Here is a 24,722-nt window from a genome sequence, read left to right as displayed (position 1 = left end):
CATTGTGTGCACACGATACCATGGTGTCGAAATTGATCAAACGTATATACTATGCCATGTTTCCTTTTTGAAATATAATATATTTGTAAAAAACGATCTTACTGGAACGTAACCAGAACTGCACACTGGAAAAATGGACAGAATTGTCTCTCGACCCTGGTAAAAAGCAAAACTCATATTCAACAATTCTTTCCCTGAAAACATGACGGGTAAGTGTTCGGAGTTTAAAGCAATTAACAAAAATTACTCTGCCAGAACCAAAAAAGCAAAACTTTGGGTCTTGTTTAGATGGCTGCAGCGCTTGTACATGATGGTATATGGCCATTTGTTTTCGGTTTTCCATGGCTGTTCATATCAATATGAACCACGACCACTATTGCCTCTTCCAAAAGACCGTCCACCAAAACGCCCATCAGTTTGATAACTTCCTCTACCCCTTCCTCTTCCTGATCAAGACAATTTCAAATGCCTGGTTAGTTAAATACATGCAAATTTATGGTGTACATGGCTAACTAATGGATCACTAAAATTTATGTCAAATAGATAACGTTTATAATGTAATAAAGTTTAAGAACATACTCCCACCACCACGTGACATGCTCATCATGCTACTTGGTCTCCTCTCCTCGATGTAAACTTGTCTACCAACCAAGTGTATTGGAGATGCCTATAAAAAAGATGAGATTAAAAATACAAACATTAAAAGTAAGTTCAGCACCTAGGCTCCCAATGATAATTGCTCAGTTATATACGTAAATCAATACCCACAATATCATAACTAGATGGGAAACCAATCAAACACAGGCCAAGTTAAAAACTAAATAGCGTATCCTGCAACTAGGCAACTCAAGCCAACTACAATTAAGAATCTGAAAGATTATTTAATTTTGTTAAAGATCATAAAGAAGGTGAATTAGATACAGGCAACTACATACTAATGTAACATAAAGTAGGCATTGGCATGGTTCAACGTTATAACTAGGGATCAACATATTAAATCAAATAACCAATAACTGATATATAATTTTGGGAAAAGTAAAATAAACGAAATAACAAGTAATAATACATAGCGGTGATAGAAGTCCAAACCTTAATTGCGTTTTGAACACTTTCAACATCTTCGAACTCGACAAATGCAAAGCACACTCCAAGTTCCTGCAAGTAATTTTTGCTTTGGAATTAAGACTGGAGGAAGTTACACATATATGCAAGATAAGGGATCTGGATGCTTCCCACCTTTCGATTCTTAATAAAAACACCATCAGGTTTGATTCGCCCAAAGTTTTCAAACTCTTGCTGAATATCAGAAGTAGAGACAGTCGGAGGCAAATTTTTGACATACACCGACTTAGATTCCACTGGAAAGAAGAGAAAAGGTAGAAAGATTATAGACGAATTCCTTGAAGAAAGATATCATATATTAATTGATACAAGAAACAAGTAGCAACAGTATCTGCTACTGGATGCATATATTAATTAAAAAATATGAAAAACTACCCAACTAAAAGATCTGTTTACAAACATAGGCAATCAAAGAAAGATTCTTAGTCTGTTTACTAAAAAATGTGTAAAGGAGCAAGTTTATGTGTCACCAATTAGTTGGCTCTGCCACGGTCACCATTCAGTTAGCTCTGCCACAAGATTCATAATGAGAATAACATGCCACAACCGAACTACATCAATTTAAAAAAAAAAAAAAATTATCCTAAACTAATAGAGGTTAAGTCCAATCCCATGTAATAATAATCAATTTCAGTCTTTCAGATTTCAATTTGGTCATTTGTCAGGAAAAAGTAAAAACTGATATCCTTTATTACTACAATGTGCATTATAAAACTATTAGGTTCCAGCAGACAAGTTCAGCTTCGTAAATTAAATTCTCGCACAAAATACTATTAGTTGTGAGAAAATAGATCATATCATGTCAGTTGCCGCTAGAAACAAACAGTAAAACCATGTAAACAATAGTTCTTGATAAAAATCCATGATAACATCCACTCAAGCAAATAAAACTCAAATGCCATATTAAATAGATCATCAGGAGGATATACTAAATAAAAAAGTAGCATGAAGTAGTGGCGCACCTTGAGAGAATGCTTCTTCAACTACTTCTGCATTAGAATCAGGCAAAAAGGATGACACAGAGTTTGATGGCTGACTGTTAGTATGCGGCGGCGACTCCCACTCAGAAACAGGAGCTGGTGCACTCTTAGGATATGTATTAACAACAACCAATGGTGCGGGTTTCCCCGTTGAAGCACGCAACTTCATGTACATAAAATTAAGAAAGAACAAAATCAAAAGCAAGTATTTGTATGATAACAAATTACCAAATCCATTAAAAATTCACTATTAACGATATGATAACAGAGACATTAAACTATTAAAGTAGCTCAGATGGTGGAGATACATACTATTGAAGCATACGAAAATTTTTGTGGTTCAGCAATGGGTTCATCAGCAGCAGGTGAAGACCCTTGCTGATAATGCACCACATTATGTGAAGTAGGGGACTCTTCCACGGAAGCTGCTTGAACATAGTCCGTGACTGGCTCCTGTTGTTGCTGGTCATGAAAACTGTACTCATTTACTGGGCCATCATCCTCAAAGTGCACCGAATTGAGATGTTCGCTAACTTCCACCTCATAGTTGGTAACATCTAAAGTAGAAATCATGCTTTTCAATAATCAAATTTATTGTCAAGCATATTCTTTGCATTAAGCAAATAGAATGGCTTCTTTGTAAAATGTATGGATAACTTAATTGCATATTAATGCATGCTAATCAAATTTATCATCAAGCATACTCTCTACATAAAGAATATGGGACAGCTTCGATGTAAAATATATTGGTAATTTAATTGCATTTTGAAACACACTAATCGCTCAGCTTTCATCACTATATACTATGTAAAGAAAGAAAACACACATGTGATGTGTATATGCAGAAATCATCATATAGATTTTTCACCAATTTTTTCTATTCCGTAAGAATTGCACTAAACTTGTAGATCGATTTAACTCAGATTCACATGACAGAACTAATAAACAATTTGTCTACCATTATGAAAAGCCTGCTACATGCTACCTAGAATGAAACAAGTCCTGTTTATGATGCTTAAGCACTCTGCACTCCATTACATTGTGTATCATACTTAACTACAGATGAACAGGGCCAAAATAAACAAGATGTACCCACATTACCTGGGGACTCTGACAGAGGAATATGATTAGTCTGCTGGGAATCAACTCCATTGTCAAAATAGACGGGTGCCTGATGCTGATAATCAATGTCATCATGTAAAGTTTGTCCTGGATGATGCTGGTAATCAACTATGTTTTCTGAATATGGGGGTGTTGAATGTTGGTAATCAACATTGTTGTCCGAATAAACGGGTGCTGAATGCTGGTAATCAACACTGTTATCCAGATATCCAGGTGTCGGTTGCTGATAGTCTACTCTGTTCTCTTGTAGCTTGGGTGCTGACTGCTGATGAGCAGCCTCCTCATCAAGAAGGTGGAAGATATCATTCAATACAAAGAAACCCTTCTCTTGAGGAGCAAGGAGAAAGGTCTGCACAAACTTCTTTCGTCCAATAAATTCCTTGGACTTCACAGATCCAGAAACAACTACAAGTATACATCCATTCCAAGAATCAAGAGAATTTATTGTTTTGATCTCAATTCCGGTGAAGTTTGTTGACATCATAAGTGTATGGATATGCTGCATATAAAAAAAAGTACATGAATAAATACACAACAATTACGCCACCTTTTGACATAAAAGACCTAGCAGTCATGATGGCCAGACAGAAAGCTAAAAAGAAAAATTCAGCTATGATGTGAAACTTTAATTTGTTATCTCTGCAGAAAATATATCTTAAAATGACTAACCAACTTGTCAATACAAGCTAACTGAAACAAGATACAGAGCTTTATAACATTAATAACCAATCACAAAGTCATAATAATCGATTTTACTATCACTATCATTAGCCTTTCTTTACATTATATTACATCCTTACTCTTTAGTAATGCTATCGCAAACCATAAATGCCTTAATAGCTGAATATGTGTTTTATCTTGTTAGCTGTATTTGTATCATTCACACAAACCTCTAATTTAACAAGCAAAAATAAATACCATTATCATTTTTGGGCCCAAAATTTCACTCCTCTGAGCAGCAACTCTTACTAAAACTATCATATAAACACTATACTAGTACACAACAAGATAACAACAACCAAAAAAACTCCGATTTTTAAGCAGTAATTACCAAAATCTCGGAAGCTGTCTCAGTCGATTCGCCATCAACCCGAATAACAGTACTTGACCCAGTGTAATACTGATGAACACAATCAGGTTTCTGTTGAAGAATTTGATAGTACTGACTCACAAAGTAAGAACCCACCTGCAGAAATAAACCAATAATCTCAATCAGCAAACTTTACATACACAAATCAAAAAATCAACACATGAGCAATTAAAAGATTGAATCTTCTGAATAATTTTCTGCAAAAAGATTAACCAAGAATCTCAATCAGCTAAATACACATACACAAATCAAAAAACAACACATGGGCATCAAAAGATTGAATCTTTATAGTATAATTTCCTGCAAACAAATTAACCAAGAACTTCAATCAGCTAACACAAACCAAAAATTCAACACATGGGCATTAAAAAGATTGAATCTTTTGACTAACTTTCAGCAAAAAGATTGACCAAGAACTTCAATCAGCTAAACATAGTAATACACACACAATAATCATACAATTATCACATGGGCATCATAAAAACTGAATCTTTATGATTAATTTTCTGCAAAAAGATTAACCAAGACCTTCAATCAGCTAAATACACATAGACAAATCAAAATCCAACACATGGTCATAAAAAAGATTCAATCTTTAGATTAAATTTCTTCAAAAAGAATAACCAAGAACTTTAATCAGTTAACTACACACACAACCCAAAAATCCAACACATGGGCATGAAAAATATTGAATCTTTAGATCAAATTTCACAAAAAGATTAAATCTTTACAATAAATTTCACAGAAAGATTGAAACTTTAATCACCTGAGAAGCCGCTGGGTAACCACTAGCCATGATTGCACCGTAAAATCTCCAAAATGCTCAAAGCCCTTGAGAAATAAGATAAAAGAAAAAGGGTAGTCAAGCTTTGAGTTTGTGTAGAAGGGTATAAGAAAAAGATTGGAATAGATCTGAATCTATATATCTGTACGTATGTATAGATAAAATTAGGAGATAAAATAGATGATTACTGATTAGTCAATCTTTCACTCTAAAGTCCATCACTTCATCATGCTAATTGCTAGCTCATATTTTTTACGTCACATTCTTTTCTTAAATCCTCTTTTTGACATCATATGGATTAAGGTCTCTTTTTAAGTTTACTCAAAAAAAAAATGTCTCTTTTTAAGTTTATCTTGAGTAAATATTATTATTTGATTAATTTGTTTTGTTATTAATGATAGTCTGAAAACATATTTATTTTTAAAAGTATTTCACTTTTTTTACCAAACAAATAATTAATTTTATTTTTCAAAGATGATAGAATTGAATCTTGATGCATGATCTTGACGTAAAATATAATATTTAATGATATTTTTCAGAATGAGGTTAATTTCTTATTAATTAGTAATATTTAAAATCCACTCTTAACTATATATATAAAGTAAATTTATTTTTATTTATGACACAAATTATGTATGATGTATATATATATATATATATATATATATATATATATATCAAATTACGTAAACTATTAGTATATATATTTTAATTTTTATTCAAATGTGAAATTGAACTGAAATTAATTAAAATTATAAAAACTATCAATTTGAGTCCGATTATCCTTATCCTTAAACGCAATGAGAGTTTTTTGATTTTTGATTGCTCCCCGTCACAATTGAACGAGAATCAAAAAAATGCTTGTCATTGACATGATAAGGTAGGGATGGTTATATTTTTGAGAGCTGATTTCAAGCTAATATAGAGCACATAAGTACAAGTGAAGTCTTGAAATGATTTTAATTTCGAATTCGCTTTTTTTATAAATAAAAAAACTATAAATAATATAATTATGAATCTCATAAAGAATTCAATCCTAACTCAAGATAAATGCTAATGACATGTTTAACACATGAAGTCAGATGATAACTTGTTTAGTAGGATCTTAGAAGAATTTATGATGAAATGCGCTCATACATCATATTTTTGGCCTATGTAAAGTTTAAGACTGCTATCGCCGAACTAGTTTCCTTCGCGCTAAGGGCAACTCCAACCCAACACCAAAACACCATTTTGGTGTCAAATTCACTCCAACCCAACACTAAATTGGTGTAAAGTTGACACCAAATGAATTGGTTGACACCAAATTTGGTGTCAAGTATTGATTTGGTGCAACTTTTACACCAAATTTGGAGTTTTCCAAAATACCTACTATACCCTCACATATGTTAATGAAAACAAAATTATTACATCTATGTCCCATTAAAGTTGTTTTATGTTATATTGTTTATTCTTTAATCATAATTGTTTTAAATTTTCTTTCTTTATTATTTTACTCAAGTTTTTTATTTATTTCCAAATATCAATAAATTTATATTCTTATATAGAAGATATGTTTTTAAAATAGATTTGATTAAAAATAAAATACACAATGATTAAAATTACCTCACATATGTATACCCTCACATATGTATTATCATGCACAACTTGATAGTTGAGGATGAACGAGACTTGAATTTGCATGTACATGATTAAGTGGAAACATCTTCTGCTGCTGTCGAAATGGAAAGAAATGGAGATGACGAATTTCAAGATTTTCTTAGTAGATATCGACAAATTAAAGATAAGGAAGCTCATTTTGAACTTCGCAACGCCTTGATCGAGCACATATGGGAAGAGCATGGGAATTCATATAATTAAGTTGTCCTCTTGAATTTATTAATGAATTTATAATTATTTTAGGTCCTTGTTTATTGAACATGTTAAAATTTAAGTACAAATTCAATAATGATATAAATAACTTAAAAAGAGAGAATATTCCATTTAATGTGCAAAAGATTCTTTTTGGTGTAGGATATGGTGTTGATGGGTTGGAGTGAAATTTTGATTTGGTGTAGTTTTCACACCAAATTGGCGTATTTTTCACACCATAATGGTGTTATGGGTTGGAGATGGTCTAAGCAAGACCGCCATTGTCCCTTTCCTCACTGTAGATTCCTCTTCCTTTACTTGTGTTCCGATAAAAAATAAGATCAAAGCAAAAATAGTCGTATATAAAAAATATAAAATAATACATATTATTCAAAATATATACATATATTAAATATTATTTACATATAATTTATATTTTTATATTATTAATATTATATGAATTAAATTATTATAATAAGATGTCATGTGTTTCGGATTTGTAAACCAGTTGATGATTTACGAATTTGTCGATCCCACTAAAATAATTTGAAAATACATTTTTTTTTGAAACGCTAATTTGAAAATACATGAATCTGAAAATATTTACAAATGTTAAATAAACACAGAATAATTAGGAAAATTTATTATCACAAGTGTTTTTTGAAATTATATAAAACTTAAGATAAGACAATCTTAAAAACAAAATTAGATAATTGATACATAATATAATTTTACATAAAATATTTATTATGCTATTTTAAGAAAATGTTTGATATTTAACTATTTTTTTAAAAATCCCAAGATAATTAATTATAAAAAATAATATGATCAAAGTCGAGTGTTCTTCGAATCACTGACAAAAGATAACATCTATTAAAGTAATTCGTTACTATGCTAACACATTTATATTTAATAATTATTTTATGAAAATATCTATAATTTTGTTTATAATATCATTTGATCAGATACGAGACTATATGGTTCAAGATGATCTAAGTTTTGACTTATATATCTTATAAGACTTATTTGTTCTAATACTTTAAAGATGAGCCAAATTCGAACAGTTTTTTAAAATAACAGAAGATAAACTCGCAATTTGAGCTGTCTAATTGTGCTGCAGCCATTTCTTAATATTACATTCTTTCAAACACATAACAGAGTTCATAAAAGAGTACACGAATATGAAACCAGAGTACAAGTACTTGGCTCTCTCAGTAATGCGCCACAGTACAGACTGAACACAAATGAGAATGAAATTTCACATAGAGAGAGTTCGGAAATATATAAATACGTCTCATAAATTACTTAATTAAGACAGGCTTGCAAGCACTCGAACAAGCATTTAACAACCTTTGCACAATCACTAAGACCATCTCTGGATTGAGTTTCTACTGGACCAGATGCCGCGGGAGCTGCATCGCCATCTTTTGTGGGATAACCAACAGGTGCCGGAGCTACATGTGAGTCTGCAGCTGCAAATTACGCGTAATTCCAGCTAATTAGCATTATAAGATTGAATTAAGAAGTTGAAACTAGCTAGAAATAGTAACACAAACCTGGTAGCTGGTTCTGATCACCATCAATTACAGTCCTCATGTTGCAGTAGCTTTAATTTTATTTCGAAGAGAGATATGAATGTAGCTAGCTATGAATTAACTAAGTTGTAGTAGCAGCCCAATATATAGAGAGCCTAAAAGGTTTCTAATTTTAAATTGAAAAATGTCTGTTTGTGTAATAAGTCAGAAACTTAAAGTCACAAGTAGTTTGAAGTACTTTTTTTAATGACTTAATTTTTTTAAATGTTTTTTTGATAAAAATTAAGCAAAAGTCATTGTGGGTGTTTGGCGGGGCTTTTAAGCCCCGCTTCTGGACTTTTAAGTTGGAAGCACTTATTCGTACCGTTTGTGTAAAAAGTCGAGGAGCACTTAAAAAAAGCTACGATTCCTAGCTTTTGTTTCATGACTTCTACTTTTTTGCCAAACACTTTAATCACTTATAAGTCTTAACTAACTTCTAACTTCTACTTCACTTTTTTATTTTAAGCAAGAAGCACTTATTTTAAGCTCAGCCAAACGGCCCCATTATTATCCATAAATCACTTTTATTTTTATTATTATATTTTTAATAACTCACCGGTCATTAATAAGTCAAAATTATCCAAACAGCTATTATAACCTCTCAATTTATTAAATAAGTCACGTTAACTTATAAGTAATAAGTTCAGCCAAACCTGTTCTAATATGCGTGTTGATAAGTTCCTAGAAATTCTGGCCAACTTGCTGGCGGCTCATGCATGTTTCTTTTTTGTGTATTATCAGTGGCTAGTGTCCAAGAGACCAAGACTCTACCAAATGATATGACAAAGATCTTGAATAATCAAACTGATAGGCTTGTGTCTTATGCCGGACCGTTAAATAAGGGTTTATTTGAGAAATATATATATAAAATCTTATCTTTTTCTAAAATAAATTCTTATGCATCAGCCACTGCCCACTGGACTTTACGTGATTGCGGTTTCATTTTCGATCATGGCTCTGTCGGGGTCAGAAGTATACATTTAAAGGATTCTGCATATATTTAAAAAAACTTACAGAAATAAATTTTATAAAAGTTATTAAATAAATATGAAATAATATAATATAAGTGTATACAAATGAATGAAACGGAGAGTAGACGTTTATTGCGGTCAGCTACAATATGACAGAGAATCATCACTAGCTAAAAGTATCCGTTGCTTATGTGCGTTTGGATGAAATTGTTTCTCCTACTAATTTCAGTCGTTACCTTTCGTGCCATTCGCTATGTTATGAGGCGAGCTAAGTGTGTGTTAAAGCCAGAAATTAGTTTGAGATATTTTTTTCAATGACTTAATTTTTTAAAACGTTTTTTGATAAAAATTAACCATAATTTATAAATAATCCATAAATCACTTTTAAATTGAGTTGATGAAATAAGAAAGGAGGAGGTTTGGTAGCGAGAGAGAGGATTGGTTTTTTTTCTTTCTTGGACAGTTTTTTTCTTGGACAGTTCTTTGATGATGTGTAGGGAGGGGCGGGTTGATGAGATGAGATGAGAAGCAACTCCTGTAATTCGGATATAGTTCTCTTCAATATCTGTATTGATTCCTTTAGCAAGGTCGGTAAAGTGGATATGGCTAGATTGGACGAAGCTGTGAATATATGTTTGAGCAAATGGAGCTGAACAGGAAAGTCCCATCTGCATATGTAGTTAAGCATAGGCATAAAAATGCACCAAGTATATACACAGGTTCAGGGAAAGTCCCATCTGCATAAAGATCCGTCGTAAGTTATCCGTCGTAAATGACCCATATTCTTGTAGTGGAACTAGAATAGAGCCGGTTTGTGTTGGAATAATCTTAAATTTATTTATTATTATTATTTGTTTAGTTATTTATTTTGAGGATTAATTTTAGATTGTAGTAGTTGGATGATTGTTGGAGTTATAGAGAGTTTGTAGGAGGTATTGAGTCTATCTTATTTTAGCAGATTTATTAGAAGTAGCAGAGTATTGTTAGGAGTCAAGTACGTTTGTTATAAATATGGATGTAATCTCTTTTTTAGAAGAATAAGAATTAATAAAAATCAGTTTTATATTCTACAGTTTGTCCCATCTTAAAGCCTTAAAATCGGGATTTAAAATTGTTTCTTATTTTAAACTGAAATCATAAATCAGAAATCGATTTAAAGTTAGAAATACCTGAAACCGATTTTAAACCAGAAGTTAGTAGATTCTTGCTCCCACTCAAGATATCTTGCTTTGTCAAGCTCTTGCGATATTTCTTTAACGATGTATCTCTTAGGAACTGCACCTTTGGCCAGATCCAGAGCCTCCATCCAAATCAGATTCAACAAGTTCCCTATACTTCTCGGCAAATTAGCAATATATCTTCAATTATAAGCCTTTCTCTCCATTTCTCTTCGATTCAAGATTTTGATTTACTTGAGTTTTTGTAATTAGGTTTTTACGAAGGGTTAGGATTTTCAGTTAATTAAGTGGAGATAACGAGATGTGATTTTTCACAGATTTTAGCTTTTTAGGATATAAATGTATAATGATTTGCCTGATATTAGCCTTCATTTTATTTATTTATGATTAATTAGCGGCACTCAACTAAGGGCTCTTGATGGACACTACCTTGCTAAAAAGAGGAGGTAAAGGCCGACCACGCATTTACTATTTTTGAAGTCCAGTCACTTTCATGTAACATTCTGAAAACTCCAACCCTAACAAAAGTGATTCATAGATATTTTATATATTATGAGTAATTTTTATAAAAGAAAAATAATTAAAAAAAATTAATTTATTAAAAAAAGTACCTCAAACTAATTTGTAACTTTAAGTTAGTTTCAGTTTGTGGATTATTTCTAACTTTAAGCCGACTCCTGACTTATTACGTGAAAAGATAATTTTTAATTTAAAGTCGAAAATGGCTAAAAGCCCGGGATTAACCGAGACAAACATACTCTCAGTCGAGATGTATTAACTCACTATTTTCAACTCAGACAAACAAAAGCATAAGTATTTATTAAAAACGTTTTCATTAAGATTAAGAAGGGTAATCTATGTATTTTTAATGAATTGTATTTGATTTTGATTTTATACGGATTTTTGATAAAATGTCGTAGAGTTGATATAATTCTTAGGGATTTTAAAAAACTTATAATACACTAACAAATCTCATAAAATCCATCATTTTATAAAATCCAAAAAAATCAATCAACATTTGAATACCGTCAGATTTTAATGAATTTTAAACAATCCCAATTGAATACATCAAATTTTAAGCATAATTTAAAATCTTGATTAAATACCACCAGATTTTGTAGCATCATTTAAAATACCAATTGAATACCAAAGATTTTAATGGATTTGAAACAATCCCAATTGAATATCCTCAAAAAAATTCTTTAAAATCCCAATCGAATACGCCAAAGTATAACAAATTGGGAATCTAAAGCCAGCTGATCCAGCCTTTTGAATTCAGATGATATATTAGCTCTTGAAAGATCTTCACCATCTATTTTGTGCAATAATATATGAATAAATCAACCGTTCCGGTGAATATCTGTTCCCTCAAAACGTATTAATTAAAAAAATACTATAATCAAAGACGAAGCTAGAACCAGATGATCCAGCTGCTTTATGAATACAACTGAACATAGATTACAAATGAAGACCCTTGATTTGAGCCTGGGGTAGAGACTAGAGACCATGCATATGCATTACATTAATTCAGATATAACTACATTAATTCAGATATAACGCAGAAGCAGCATATAATCAGACGGGTAAGCTTGCCAAGACATCGGAACAAGTCCGAACATTCATAGTCATCTGTTGAGGCTGCCCCCGGTGGAGGAGCTGCTTGGGCGTCTTTTTTGGGGAAATCGACATGTGGGGGAGCTGTACATGGGTCGAAAGACCAATCTGCCGTCGCAAAACCTAATGTGATAATAATAATTAGTTTAATTAAAAATTTGAAAATGAATAATTAAGTTGAATAAGAATTTTGTAACACTAACCCTGCTGGTTCTTCTGATCATTATTCATGGCAGCTTTTGTGGTTGCATCTTCATCTTTTGTGGAGCAACCGACAACCGGTGGGGCACCTGCATTGACGACATCTTTTGTGGGGGAATCGACAGGTGGGGGAGCTACACATGGGTCTAAATACACATCTGCTGTCACAAAATTTTACGTAATTAGGGTTAGTAACAATGAAAATTCATAAATAACTTAAAATGAAAAACTTAGTAACACAGACCTTGCTGCTGGTTCTTCTGATCATTATCCATCATAAATGAATATTCTCTGATCAATTTAAAGGTTTAAATCGATAAAAGGTAAATGTAGGTAGAGATCAGTGGTAGTCGCAGCTAATTAAATACACTGATTCACTAAAGAATGTTCGAAGGTTAGAAAGAAATGAATGAAGAAATGAAGATATGGAATTATAGCAGCAGCTGATCTCAATATATATTGCGAGTTTCTGTAGTCGAACAAGCGGGCAACTTGCTGCTGGCCACTGAAATTCCTTTAATGTTAATAATCATTCAATATACAAAGTCGTCTTTGAAAAGTTCCTGAAAGATACTGTGCGAGACCAGCTTCTTTTGGTCGGTGGGACACAAGACTTGTGTCTTTGCATTGATAAGGTTTCCATTAGTATACTGTGTTTGAGGCTCTAGGATCATACGAGGTTGTGGAACGAATCGGTGACCTGCTTTATTCAAAACTCACGTCCCCCTTCCCCACACATCTCTGGTGACTCATTGCCGCGCAAGTAGTGAGGGATTTCGATGATACAAAACTAATAGTATTTAAACGGGTTAAATATCAAAGTGGTCACTGGAGGTCATATATATGTCACTTCGTTCACCGATGTTAGTGGAATATTATTTGAATCATGAAAATCATAATAAATATCAATCAAGTACCTCTAAATATAAGTTCAAGGAGCAAAAATATTATTTATAGAATTCTAAGCATTATTCTTGCATGTGTTACTACAAAGTACAACCAAATAAAAGGTATGACTTCTTGTATTTATGATTATATATTCAGATTTTATCAAGTTTATTTGCTATTTATTTTTTATTATATAGTTATTTTCTTTATTTTAATTAAAAATAAATAGTAAATACACTTGATAAAATCTTAATATATTATCATAAACACTAGAAGTCATAACCTTTTACTTGATTGTGGTAGCATTCGAAATAATGTGCAGAACTCTATAAATAATATATTTATTGTTTGAATTCATATTTAGAGTTAATTATTTGATATTTATTGTGATTTTAGTAATTCAAATTATACCTGTTAAGATCGATGAATGAAGTGATACATAACCTCCACTTCGGTGACCATTTCGATATTTAACCCCTATTTGAACAAGAAGTCATGCCTCGGTCAGTTAGTAGATGTTTCTCTTTAGGCTTGATATAAAAAACCACTCAAACAACATAAACCTTCTGCACGACACCAAATCGCACCAGAAAACGCGATTTTTAATTTTCGTGATTCGATTGCGGTCTGAATTTTTCATAAACCGCATTTGAAATTTTGTGTATCCCCACTAAATTTCAAATATGTCATATATTGAATTTGATTCACTTTTTTTTGTAAAGATGAATATTATAATAAATGAAATCCGGGATCTCAAAAAATATAATATATATACATGCATACACACATATATGTTATTTCATGTTTTCATTTTTATATCATACTATATGTTTCAAATTTTGAGCGGGCTCCGTGAGATCCTACTCGTTCCATGTTCTTGCTGCATTTACTAGAGTAATTTATTACATCGATAAAGTCACGGTGGTGTAATTTTACTTGATAACGGTGTTTTGACTTCATATTTCATACTCCCTCTGTCCCATTTTAACTGATGTTTGACTTTCTGACACGTATATTGAGGTGTGAAAAAACAATATCTATACTCACTTAAAAAATTCAATTCTTATATCAAATAAAAGTTTAGATTCTAAACTTTTATTTGATATAAATTTTATAAAGAATAATTATGTCAAGATGTGATTTTTTTAACATCTTAAAATACGTGTAAAAAAGTCAAAAGCAGTTAAAATGGGACGGAGGGAGTAAACTCTTGAAGAGATTGCTATATTTTGTTAAAAATTAAATATTAATAATTCAATCTATCCTTAGGGCTTCCCCTTGATTAGAAAAGAATAAAATGAATACGAAGCTAAATTAGGCAGATCTTCCAGCTTAGTTATACATACTAAACATAGATTACAAATGAAAATGAAGACCATCGTTTGAGCCTGAAGATACATACGCTTTAGAATAATTCAGAAAAAACACAGCATATAACCAGACGAGTTAGCTGGGCGAGGCACTGGAGTAAGTCGGAACATTCATCGTCATCTTTCAAAGTTACCGGAGGACCTATTGCTTCGGGAGCTGCATTATGGTCAGATTTTGAGGGGCAGCAGACTGGTGGCGGAGCTGCACGGGGGTCTCTGGACACATCAGCTGTTCCAAGATTAAAGGAAAATAACAGTTAGTTCAAGAGTAGTGCTACATTCACCAAATTGGATACAAAATTTTGCACAAAATGAGATGATAATTAAGGTGAAACGGTTTAATTGGTGCTATTAAATAATGCATATACAGAGGTAGGCCCATTCCAATTTCCAATTAAAACTTACCACGTCCTCATTTTGTAAATATTTTTGTACCTAATTTTGTGTATGAAGCATTTTCTCTAGTTTAATGAAACTAAATAAGTTAAACCAAGCAAGTTCGTAACACAAACCTTGCGGCTGGTTCTTCTGATCATTAGCTGGGCAATCAACCAGCAGGGAAGCTGCGCTGACATCTTTTATTAGGGAATCGACTGATGGCGGAGCTACACATGGGTCTAAATACGCATCTGCTGTCACAAAATTTTACGTAATTAGGATTAGTAACAATGAAAATGGATAAATAACTTATAATAAAAATTAAAACTTAGTAAGACAAACCTTGCGGCTGGTTCTTCTGATCATTATCCATGACAGACGATGAAAGATTCTTTGTAAAATATAAAGGTTTGGATCAATATAACGCAAATGTAGGTAGTGATCAGTTATTGTAGCAGCTGAATATATTGAAGTTCGAAGATTATAGAGAAATGAATGGATCTCAAGGATATTCGAGGGTTATAAAGATATGAATGAAGAAATGAAGATATAGAATTATAGCAGCAACAAACCTGAATATATATAATTTGAGTTTCTATAAGTTTACTTGAGAGTCAAACAAGCGGGCAACTTGCTGCTGGCCACTGAAATTCCTGTAGTGTTAATAATCATTCAACATACAAAGTCGTCTTTGAAAAATTCCTGTAAGAAATTGTACGATACCAGCTTGTGTTGTGTCTTGAGCAGAGAGTCTTTATGGTCTCCCAGTCCCTAATTACATTTTTCTCCAATTTTTTTTAATTAAGAATGAATAGTAAATAAACTTGATAAAATCTTAATATATTATCATAAATACCAGAATTCGTAACCTTTTACTTGATTATGCTAACATTCAAAAATAATGTGCAGAATTCTCTAAATAATACATTTATTGCTTGATTTCATATTTGGAGTTACTTATTTGATATTTATTGTAACTTAAGTAATTCAAATTATACATTGTTAAGATCGGTGAACGGAATGATATATGACCGATCCATTTCAGTGACCATTTCAATATTTAACCCCTATTTGAACAAGAATTCATGCCGTGGTCAGTGAGCAAATGTTTCTCTCTAGACTTGATCAAAAAACCACTCAAAGTCTCAAACAGCATAAAATTCCCGTCCGACATCAAACCGCACCACAAAACGCGAATTTTAATTTTCGTGATGCAACCTAATTCACCATCGGAACACTCAAGTGTGTCTTGTTGATAAGTTCCCAGAGGCCAACTTGCTGCTGGCCATGGCGTGTTTAAGGTATTCTTTAATGATAATAACTCGTACCAGCTGACCAAGTTAAACCTTGATAATTTCTTTAAAGTTATGACTTATGAGCAGGTTGCTAGCGGTAGGGCTTGTAATTCAATATTGTAATTCACACATGCATGCAGCAAGATATAGTAATTTAGTCTTGCAGTATATTAATAAGTTCTGCTATAAAGAATCTGCATCTTGGTTCTCATATGTTCTGGATGCTAACTCAAGTGGATGCATGTACACGTAAGAGATGAGCTACGAATTCCCAACTCAATTAAACAAGTTGTTACCGAATACTAATACTATAACTACAGAATGATGTGGCACTTGAGCTTATGGATCCTTAAATGTTTGAAGGAAGCTGCAGCTTCCAGGAGCTAGGGTGTGAAGACTGACCTGTTCTCAGAATCCGGACCTGACAGTCTTGTGTTGATAGGTTGTTGACGTATCACTGCATACACTCATATAAACTAATATGTTAATTCAGGATCGATAAATATTACTCTCTCCGTCCCAACCATTTCTCTACACTTTACTTTTTAGGATGTCCAATCCAATTCTTTACATTTATAAATCTTGGTTTTGATATGTTCTGCAATTCTGGATGTAACTCAAGTGGATGCATGTACGTAAGAGATGGGGAACACAGACAACAATGTTATTCTTATTGTAACTCAAACAAGTTGCTACATAAAAAAGTAACTGAATATATATGTACCATTTTATTTTTTAACACCTGCGTGGACTATGTACATGCAAGAAAGATTCAAACAGATATAACTACTAGAGAATGATGTAATTATAGGGTGGCTCAAGGAGCCTGTGGATCTTTAAAAAAATTTCAGGTTTCACTCTCAGGAGCAGAAGCTGCTTCTAGGAGCAAGGTCAAGTACGACTGAAACTTAATTATCACAGACGACTTTGATTATCTTACTGAAACTAATTAAGTTTAGACGATTTCGAAACCTTATATATATGTGCTTCCAGGAGGTTAACGAGAGACACATAAAAATTTTTAGCTTCTTATTTAATTTGCTCTCATTACATTACTCAGCTAAACTCGTCTCTAAACTAATATATAGCAGGCCGTACCATTCTGTACAAAACTTTGTAACTGTATTTTCTTCTATATTTGAGTTGTAGGCATAAGGTATGAATAACGAGGTGATGGAGAAGAAGCTGTACGATGCATGTTATGAAGGAGATGTAGATGCGTTGGAGGCATTGATACAAGGAGATAAATTTACTCTTGCTAGGGTTTCGTTGTCTTCTACCTTTAACCAAACACCCTTGCATCTAGCTTCTATGTTAGGTCATCTTGAATTTGTTAAGTCTTTCCTTTCTTATAAGCCTGATTTTGAAAAAAATCTAGATCTACAAGGTCGTTCTGCTCTTCATTTGGCATCTGCAAATGGATACCCGAGTATCGTTAAACTGTTGATAGAGTATGATGAGAACATGTGCCGACTTTGTGATGAGGATGGAAGGACTCCTCTTCATTTGGCTGTGTTTAAAGGTCAAGATGAGTGTGTTAGTGAGTTGCTTAAAGTCGACTCTGAGTCTGATCAAGAAAGGACCATGTTGCAGTTGTGTGTCAAGTATAACCGTTTGGATGTTCTCATTCTTATTCTAGAATCAAATGATCAGGATTTGTCAAACATCAAACATGACGACGGCAATACTATACTACACTCGGCCACAGCTTTGGGACGAATCCAGGTAAAATAGTGACATGTTTGGGAACTTAAATTTCATCTGAAATCCTGGATTTGATCAAATGACATGTTTGGATACACAAAGAAAGTTGGATTTGAATTTCATTTGAAATTCAACACATTCAAATATTATTATAAAGCTGAGAATTTAAAATGACACCTTAAATCATGTCATTTGAAATGAAATATATGTTCCCAACCACAATCTTATAGCTATTTATAATTACCTAGGTAAAACATGCATGAATGTATTTATAATCTGATATATGATACCATAGATTACTACTAATCTTATTCTCTCTACTTCACTTCAGATAATAAAATACCTAGTTAAGTGTAGAAGTGAAGTTGATGTCAATGCTGTAAATAAAGGTGGTCTCACAGCTTTGGACATAATCGAGGAGATGCCCAAAGATGTGAAAAATAAGGAAATTAGGGAGTTCCTTATCTCAGCTGGTACTACGAGGGCTAAATCAGCCACAGCAGCAACGCCAACTAGCCTACTGATTCCCGGGGAAGACGGAGTAGAATCGGGCCATCATAGTAAGCTGTTAAACCTGTGGAAGGAGGTGAAAAACTCTGCCATCTTTCACGAGGAAGTGGAACGTAGAGACGATACCTTACTGGTAGGAGCATCCGTGATAGCTGCTATGGCATACACAGCAGCTATTAGCCCACCCGGTGGTGTTACTGGATTCGATGCTGATGCATTTAGTGATGCATTTATTAACTCCCTGGATAGTAATTCCACGGAGAGTGTTCTGTTTCTTCCACCTGGGGGTTCCCTACTAGCCTACTTCTGGCCGGGATTGAGTGATGCATTCTGGATATCTAACACCATCTCCTTCATGGCTGCTCTAAGTGTGATATTTCTGTATGTAAGTGGTTATGCTCTGAAAAAGAAGATCTTTGTTCTTTTTATTAGGGGGGCTATGTGGTTAACACTCACATCAATGACTACTGCCTATGTATGTGCAGTTGTGGCCACAAGCCCAGGTTACAGTAAAGGCTTGGAGGCTTCTTACAAGTACAACAAAACGGATTTGGTACTTGTAATAGGATTTCTCGCGTGGATAGGGATGATTGTGGTTGCCCTTCTGGTTGCTGCTTATCCTTACGTCCGTTCCATAGTGATGAAAATAATTAGGAGGATAGGTGCAAGGAACAAGGTCAATACGTATGAAGACGCTAACACTGTCATCAGCACACCAGATACTCATATTGTGTGATGGAAATATATGTAAGAATGTTATCAAAGTCTTTTAGTTTACAAGCCTTAGCTAGCTGCATTCAGTTCCTTTGTTTTTGCCTTCTTGTGATTGAGCAAGTAATTTTTCGTGCCAAGTCTTTTTGTGTTAAATACTCCTTGGAGAGCACGATTGGATAGTTCAAGTGGTATTCTCTAATCTTGCATTATAAGCAAGGGACATAGAAAAACAATGACAAAACAATCCTTCCCTTGTTTCCCTTATCTCAAACTAATTTTTGGATTTTAGTCAGTTTGTGGATTATTTTTGACTTTAAATCAGAATCTAACTTATTATACAAATAATATTTGTTAGAAACAAACGGGGGCTTGAAGCCGGGACAAACATCATCTGTATCGATTGTGCTTTGGCAAGAGCATGAATGAATGTTGGTTATTTAATTAACAAGTCAACAGAAATGTATAATAATACAGTTTGCGAAGTATAATATATAGTCTATATAAGCATGTGCATATATTTAAACAAGATAATCATTGTTTTATATTTTTTAAAGAGTTTGTTACGCCACCAAGTCTATCCAAAAAATTGCATGCGTGCAATCACACAACAATCAATAAAATTGAACGAATATTAGGTGGGAGGCAGACAAATCAATCCTTCACGCTGACACTAAATTACTAATTTTAAATTAAAATATGTTTCAAATACAAAGTTGAGTATATAATCTTGAATAAAATGACATAGTTTTGACTTGTATTAATCCCTCTGTTCACATGAATAATATCAATTAAAATATTCGGTCTCAAATTTTCAAATTTCAAAGACACACCTAATTAACCAAACTAAAAAGTATAGCATACATATTCATATATCATTCTATATAAAATTTTGAATATTACGGTTTTTCTATGGTGTGCCCATGGGCACATGCTAAGCACGGAAAATTTTGTGCTTGGATCATTTTGATTGGCTCCTATTTCATGATAATGGTGGACCCCCTGCAAATGCACCAACCACACCAATCAAAATCTCCCAAATACAAAAATTTTCGCGCTTAGCATGTGTCCATGGGCACACACTAGCCAAACCGTAATTCATATATCATTTTATATAAAATTTCATATATCACTACTCCAAATTTCAACACACATAAGCAAACTTATAAAAAGTATAGCGTACAAATTCAAGCCAGCTTTATACACACTGAACATAGATGTGATCACCTGAAGTCCCACGATTTATATATACATGTCTTATCATTTATTTTCAGCGAGTTGGCAAAGACAACACAAGATTGCACAACAACATTCCCAGAAATCCTCACCACAGCAACCCGATGCCGCGGCGGGTGCTGGATTGCCATCTCTTGTGGGGTGTCCTTCTGATGACGGAGCTGCAAGGGGGTCTGAAGATGCATCTGCTGCTGCCAATTTATTATAATTCGAATTAGTATAATAGAAATGAGCATACGCCAGAAGTCGAACACCTGATCTCCCGCAAGCCGCAAGGGAGTCAAGAGCTCAACCACAGCACCGACCTTTGTTGGGGGCCAGTTTTTCTAAAAGAACGGTGAGGAACACAAACCTGAAGGTAGATTCTGATCACTGCTCATAACTAATATTCGTTGATCAATTTAAATGGTGAATGTAGCTATAGAGTTGGAGGAGCAGATGATTTTATACTAGGGTGGTTGTTGGTCACCGTATATTATATTAAACTGAAACTACCAACTTGCTTGTATGACGCTAGCTAGTTCATTTGCTCATCATCTTTACAAAGTGTTTATTGAATAATTGAACTTCATTTGTTTTCAACTTGAGATTACAATATTGCTCATTCATCTATCTCAATCATTTGTTTCTACCCTTTACACGTATTTTGATATATGACTTTTGACTTTTTACACGTATTTTGATATATGAGAAGAAATGAATTTTTATATATCATTTTTCAATTTTTTCCTAAATAAAAATATAAATGTTAAACTCTATTAAAAAAAAACATATCTAAACATGATACATAAAATTATATTTTTATTATATTTTAAAATATGTATAAAAATCAAAATGACTATTATTTTGATAAAAATATATTTTCTAGTAACATAAAATAACACTCGACTATTTTAACCTTATATACTTCTACATACCAAAAGACCGGCCTGTTTTTTTAAATCTTATATATAGCCGCCAGTCAAACTAACTGCAGTACGCTATTTACCTGTTTTTCTAATAGTCTAGCATGGTAAAAACCGGAAATGGGACTCAGTCGGTGAATTAATGGAAGAAGGATTAATTGAATTGATCGGGGTTAATCGGAGTTGTCGGTAATTAATCGAAAATTTAATCAGTTCAGTGAGCTATATGAAACCGGGATTAATCGGTGATTAATCATGATTAATCACCGATTTTTAAAACAGAGGGTCTAGCACAAATATTTTGATAGTTAATTTAGGAAATTCTTGCTGTATATAGTTAACACTAGGCCTGTCAATGGATCGGGTTCGGATCGGATCAGCCTAAATCCATATCCATTTATTTTATCAGATTCGGATTCAGATCGGATCGGGACCGGATTTTTTACAGGCCGATCCATATCCGGATCCATTAGGATTTAGGATCACGGATCGGATATCCGGAACACATCCCAGTTAAGCTCACAGTAAGTAATTTGTCGTGTACTATGACCAATACATATGTTTCTCTGTAGCCACTTAACCTTCATTCTCTGCAATTGTGTTAATTAACCTATGCTTGCAAAATATTAAATATAACCTGATTTTAGAGTAACGTTATATGCACAAAATTGGATACAAAAATTTTGCACAAAATGACAAGTGAATTGAAACGAAATGAGGACATTCCAATCAAAACTTAACCCATGTCAAAGATTTTATACCCATTTTGTGCATGAAACATTTTACTTGATTTAATTAGGGAAGTGGGTTTTAAGCATTACTCCTTTCTGTCAGCACATTACAAAAGGGAAAAAAATTGCATACAGATCCACACACAAACTTAATTTATTTAGTATTAATACACAATGCGGGCATTACATATAAGAAGTTGTAACAAAAAACACAATTAACATATAAACAAAACAAAGGACTGCAGCTAGCTAGGTCTGAGATCAGCTGAAAGAGACGATATGAGTATTCTGGGGACTGATGGAGGCCTTGTCTTTCCTCGCATCTCTTTTCTTTCTTATTCGACTCACAACATAGCGAACGACACGATAAGTAACAAATAAAACGGACAGAAAAATCAGTACAATCCAAATACACAGTCCGTAAAAGAGAGCCTTATATGTTTTCTGATTCGAAGTGTAGTCTGGGGTGGTAGCCCAAACTGCACAGGCATAGGCCAGACTCATTGCCGTGAGAGTTATCCACATGGCTCCCCGAATGAGCCAGATGAAGAGCTTCTGTTTCAGGGTTGCGCCACTTACGTAGAGAAAGATGACACTTAGAGCCGCCATGAAGGAGATTGTATTCGATATCCAAAACAAGTTACTCAGTCCTGGAGAGAAGTAGGCTAGAAGTGAAGCTGCAGGTTGAAGCCAAAAATCCTGCACATAAGGGTCAGGAGATGAAACTTCTGTGGCGTTCACTCCCGCGATTCCACCAGGAGGGTTAATAGCTGCTTGGTTAGCCATGGCAGCTATTACAGTGGCTGCTAGCAGCACGTATTCGTCTGGTTTTGCAGATTTCTCTTGGAGAAAGGCGTACTTTTTCACTTTATACCACCGCGTCTTTATCTGATTGATTATGCTGTCGTCTTCAGCTCCTCCTTTGATGCTAGACTTTGTGGCTGGTACAACCTCATTAGCCCTCGAAGGATTAGCGGAGATAAGAAGCTCCTTAATTTCCAGGGTTTTCAGATCTTTCGGCATCTGTTCTACTATGTCCAAAGCTGTGAGACCATTTTTATTCCGGACGTTCACATCCACTTTATTTCTACTTTGGACCAGGTATTTAATCATCTGAGGAAGTATAAAAAGTATAACATGGTTTATCAAATTAGGTTTTTGAATTATTTCCATCAATATCATCTACTCCATCTGTCCCAATTCTTTTGTCTTTTTGACTTTTTGTAGTTAAATTGGCTAAATTTTGACTTAAATTTACATATATTAAAAAAATTATAAAAAATATATTACTAAAAACTACATTTTTTCTACTTTAAGATGTTCCTTCTGTTTTTTAGAGATAGTGTGAAAATAATTACTCATTGCCGGTCAAAGTTTGGTCAATTTGACTAAAAAGTCAAACAAAGTAAGACGGAGAGAGTTATATTTATCGACGTGCCTAGCTACGATATACAAATCATGTTCAAAGAAAGCAGACATGTGATCCTTATTTGCCACAACTAGTTTGGAGAGGAGAAGCTACCTGAATTCGTTTCAAGGCTGTTGCAGTGTGTAAAATAGTATCGCCATTGGAATCTTTGATGTTCGACAAATCCCGGTCATTCACTTCTAGTAAACGAATCAGAAGATTGAGACGTTCATACATAAACACTGTAGCTTCTTCATCAAACAACTCAGAGTTAACTTTCATCAACTCAATAACAGCCTCATATTGACCATTCCTTACAGCCAAGTGAAGAGGGGTCCTTCCCTCCTTATCATGAACTCGGCACATTCCCTGATCATACTCCAACAACAGTTTAACGATATTCGCGTATCCATTAGCAGATGCCACATGAAGAGGAGAACGATCTTGCGAATCTAACCTACTTGCAAAGTCAGGCTTATGAGAAAGAAGAGACTTAGCAAATTCAAAGTGACCTAGCATGGAAGCTAAGTGCAGGGGTGTTTGGCTAAAGCAAGAAGATATCGAAAGTTGAGCAAGAATGAGTCTATCTTCTCTCATCAACTCCTTCAACATCTCCACGTCTCCCTCCAAACATGCATGGTACAGCTTCTTCTCCATTACCTCAATATTCATGCTTTATATCCGTAAACAGATAAACATCAAGCCAACAAAAGTTGGTGCAGTGGTTGAACTCTTGTCCCCTTGCTCGAGATCAGGGTTCGACTCCTGGCCAAAAAAAAAACATTTAAACATCAATAATACAGAAAAATAGAAAAAGTTTACTTCAAATTCTTGACCAAATCCCCAAATCTCTACCTGGTTTAGAGACTGCGTAATTTATATGATTGCCTTGTGTGTTGAAGTTAAATTCCTGGCCGCTTATTTATAGGGGTTTAAGGATGTCGGGGATGAGGAATATGGACAACAATTGTTGGGCAGAGATATTTAATTATTATTTCAAGAAGACTCGCTACAGAAGTCCAACGAAATATTTTTTTTAGAACTGGTTGCCATGTACTTCCGAAAAATGGTAACATAATTTACCTATTTATGATTA

The 24,722-nt window shown here is 33.6% G+C and overlaps 3 protein-coding genes and 2 long non-coding RNA genes across 5 annotated transcripts in view; 1 reads left to right on the top strand and 4 right to left on the bottom strand.

The window, feature by feature from the left end:
- Positions 1 to 98: 98 nt before the first annotated feature.
- LOC108215204 (nuclear transport factor 2) lies at positions 99 to 5,302 on the bottom strand. Its single transcript, XM_017387592.2, has 9 exons — positions 5,081 to 5,302; positions 4,276 to 4,410; positions 3,204 to 3,723; positions 2,415 to 2,659; positions 2,085 to 2,265; positions 1,237 to 1,358; positions 1,090 to 1,155; positions 580 to 667; positions 99 to 446 (listed from the first exon to the last, which is right to left on the bottom strand). Exons 1-9 carry the CDS (start codon positions 5,108 to 5,110, stop codon positions 355 to 357), a joined length of 1,479 nt encoding a protein of 492 aa, XP_017243081.1. The 5' UTR covers positions 5,111 to 5,302; the 3' UTR covers positions 99 to 354.
- A 2,726-nt stretch (positions 5,303 to 8,028) lies between these two features.
- On the bottom strand, positions 8,029 to 8,640 carry LOC108213803 (uncharacterized). The gene is made up of 2 exons (XR_001805381.2): positions 8,506 to 8,640; positions 8,029 to 8,421 (listed from the first exon to the last, which is right to left on the bottom strand). It is a non-coding gene; the product is annotated as an uncharacterized LOC108213803 (long non-coding RNA).
- Positions 8,641 to 17,521: 8,881 nt separating this feature from the next.
- LOC108212939 (ankyrin repeat-containing protein At5g02620-like) lies at positions 17,522 to 19,753 on the top strand. Its single transcript, XM_017384651.2, has 2 exons — positions 17,522 to 18,146; positions 18,457 to 19,753. Exons 1-2 carry the CDS (start codon positions 17,580 to 17,582, stop codon positions 19,369 to 19,371), a joined length of 1,482 nt encoding a protein of 493 aa, XP_017240140.2. The 5' UTR covers positions 17,522 to 17,579; the 3' UTR covers positions 19,372 to 19,753.
- A 412-nt stretch (positions 19,754 to 20,165) lies between these two features.
- On the bottom strand, positions 20,166 to 21,135 carry LOC108213945 (uncharacterized). The gene is made up of 2 exons (XR_001805419.2): positions 20,935 to 21,135; positions 20,166 to 20,773 (listed from the first exon to the last, which is right to left on the bottom strand). It is a non-coding gene; the product is annotated as an uncharacterized LOC108213945 (long non-coding RNA).
- A 1,317-nt stretch (positions 21,136 to 22,452) lies between these two features.
- The window catches only part of LOC108213505 (uncharacterized), a 56,114-nt gene continuing 53,844 nt past the window's right edge, over positions 22,453 to 24,722 (bottom strand). The window contains exon 4 of the mRNA XM_064090244.1: positions 22,453 to 22,471. Coding sequence (XP_063946314.1) covers positions 22,468 to 22,471 — 4 coding nt within the window. The 3' untranslated portion in view covers positions 22,453 to 22,467. The remainder of the gene's footprint in view (positions 22,472 to 24,722) is intronic.

The sequence above is a fragment of the Daucus carota genome, chromosome 3 (assembly GCF_001625215.2).
Source record: "Daucus carota subsp. sativus chromosome 3, DH1 v3.0, whole genome shotgun sequence".
NCBI classification, from domain to species: Eukaryota; Viridiplantae; Streptophyta; class Magnoliopsida; order Apiales; family Apiaceae; genus Daucus; species Daucus carota.
The sequence above is the reverse complement of the archived record's forward strand: the minus strand, read 5'-3'. Positions and strand labels throughout refer to the sequence as shown.

Coding starts and splice junctions, on each gene's coding strand:
- LOC108215204 (XM_017387592.2), bottom strand. CDS start 5,110: ATGGCTAGTGGTTACCCAGCGGCTTCTCAG. Junction 2,266..2,414: donor AATTTTCGTATGCTTCAATA/GTATGTATCTCC, acceptor ATGTACATGAAG/TTGCGTGCTTCAACGGGGAA. Junction 1,156..1,236: donor TTTTTATTAAGAATCGAAAG/GTGGGAAGCATC, acceptor AATTACTTGCAG/GAACTTGGAGTGTGCTTTGC.
- LOC108212939 (XM_017384651.2), top strand. CDS start 17,580: ATGAATAACGAGGTGATGGAGAAGAAGCTGTACGATGCATGTTATGAA. Junction 18,147..18,456: donor CAGCTTTGGGACGAATCCAG/GTAAAATAGTGA, acceptor ACTTCACTTCAG/ATAATAAAATACCTAGTTAA.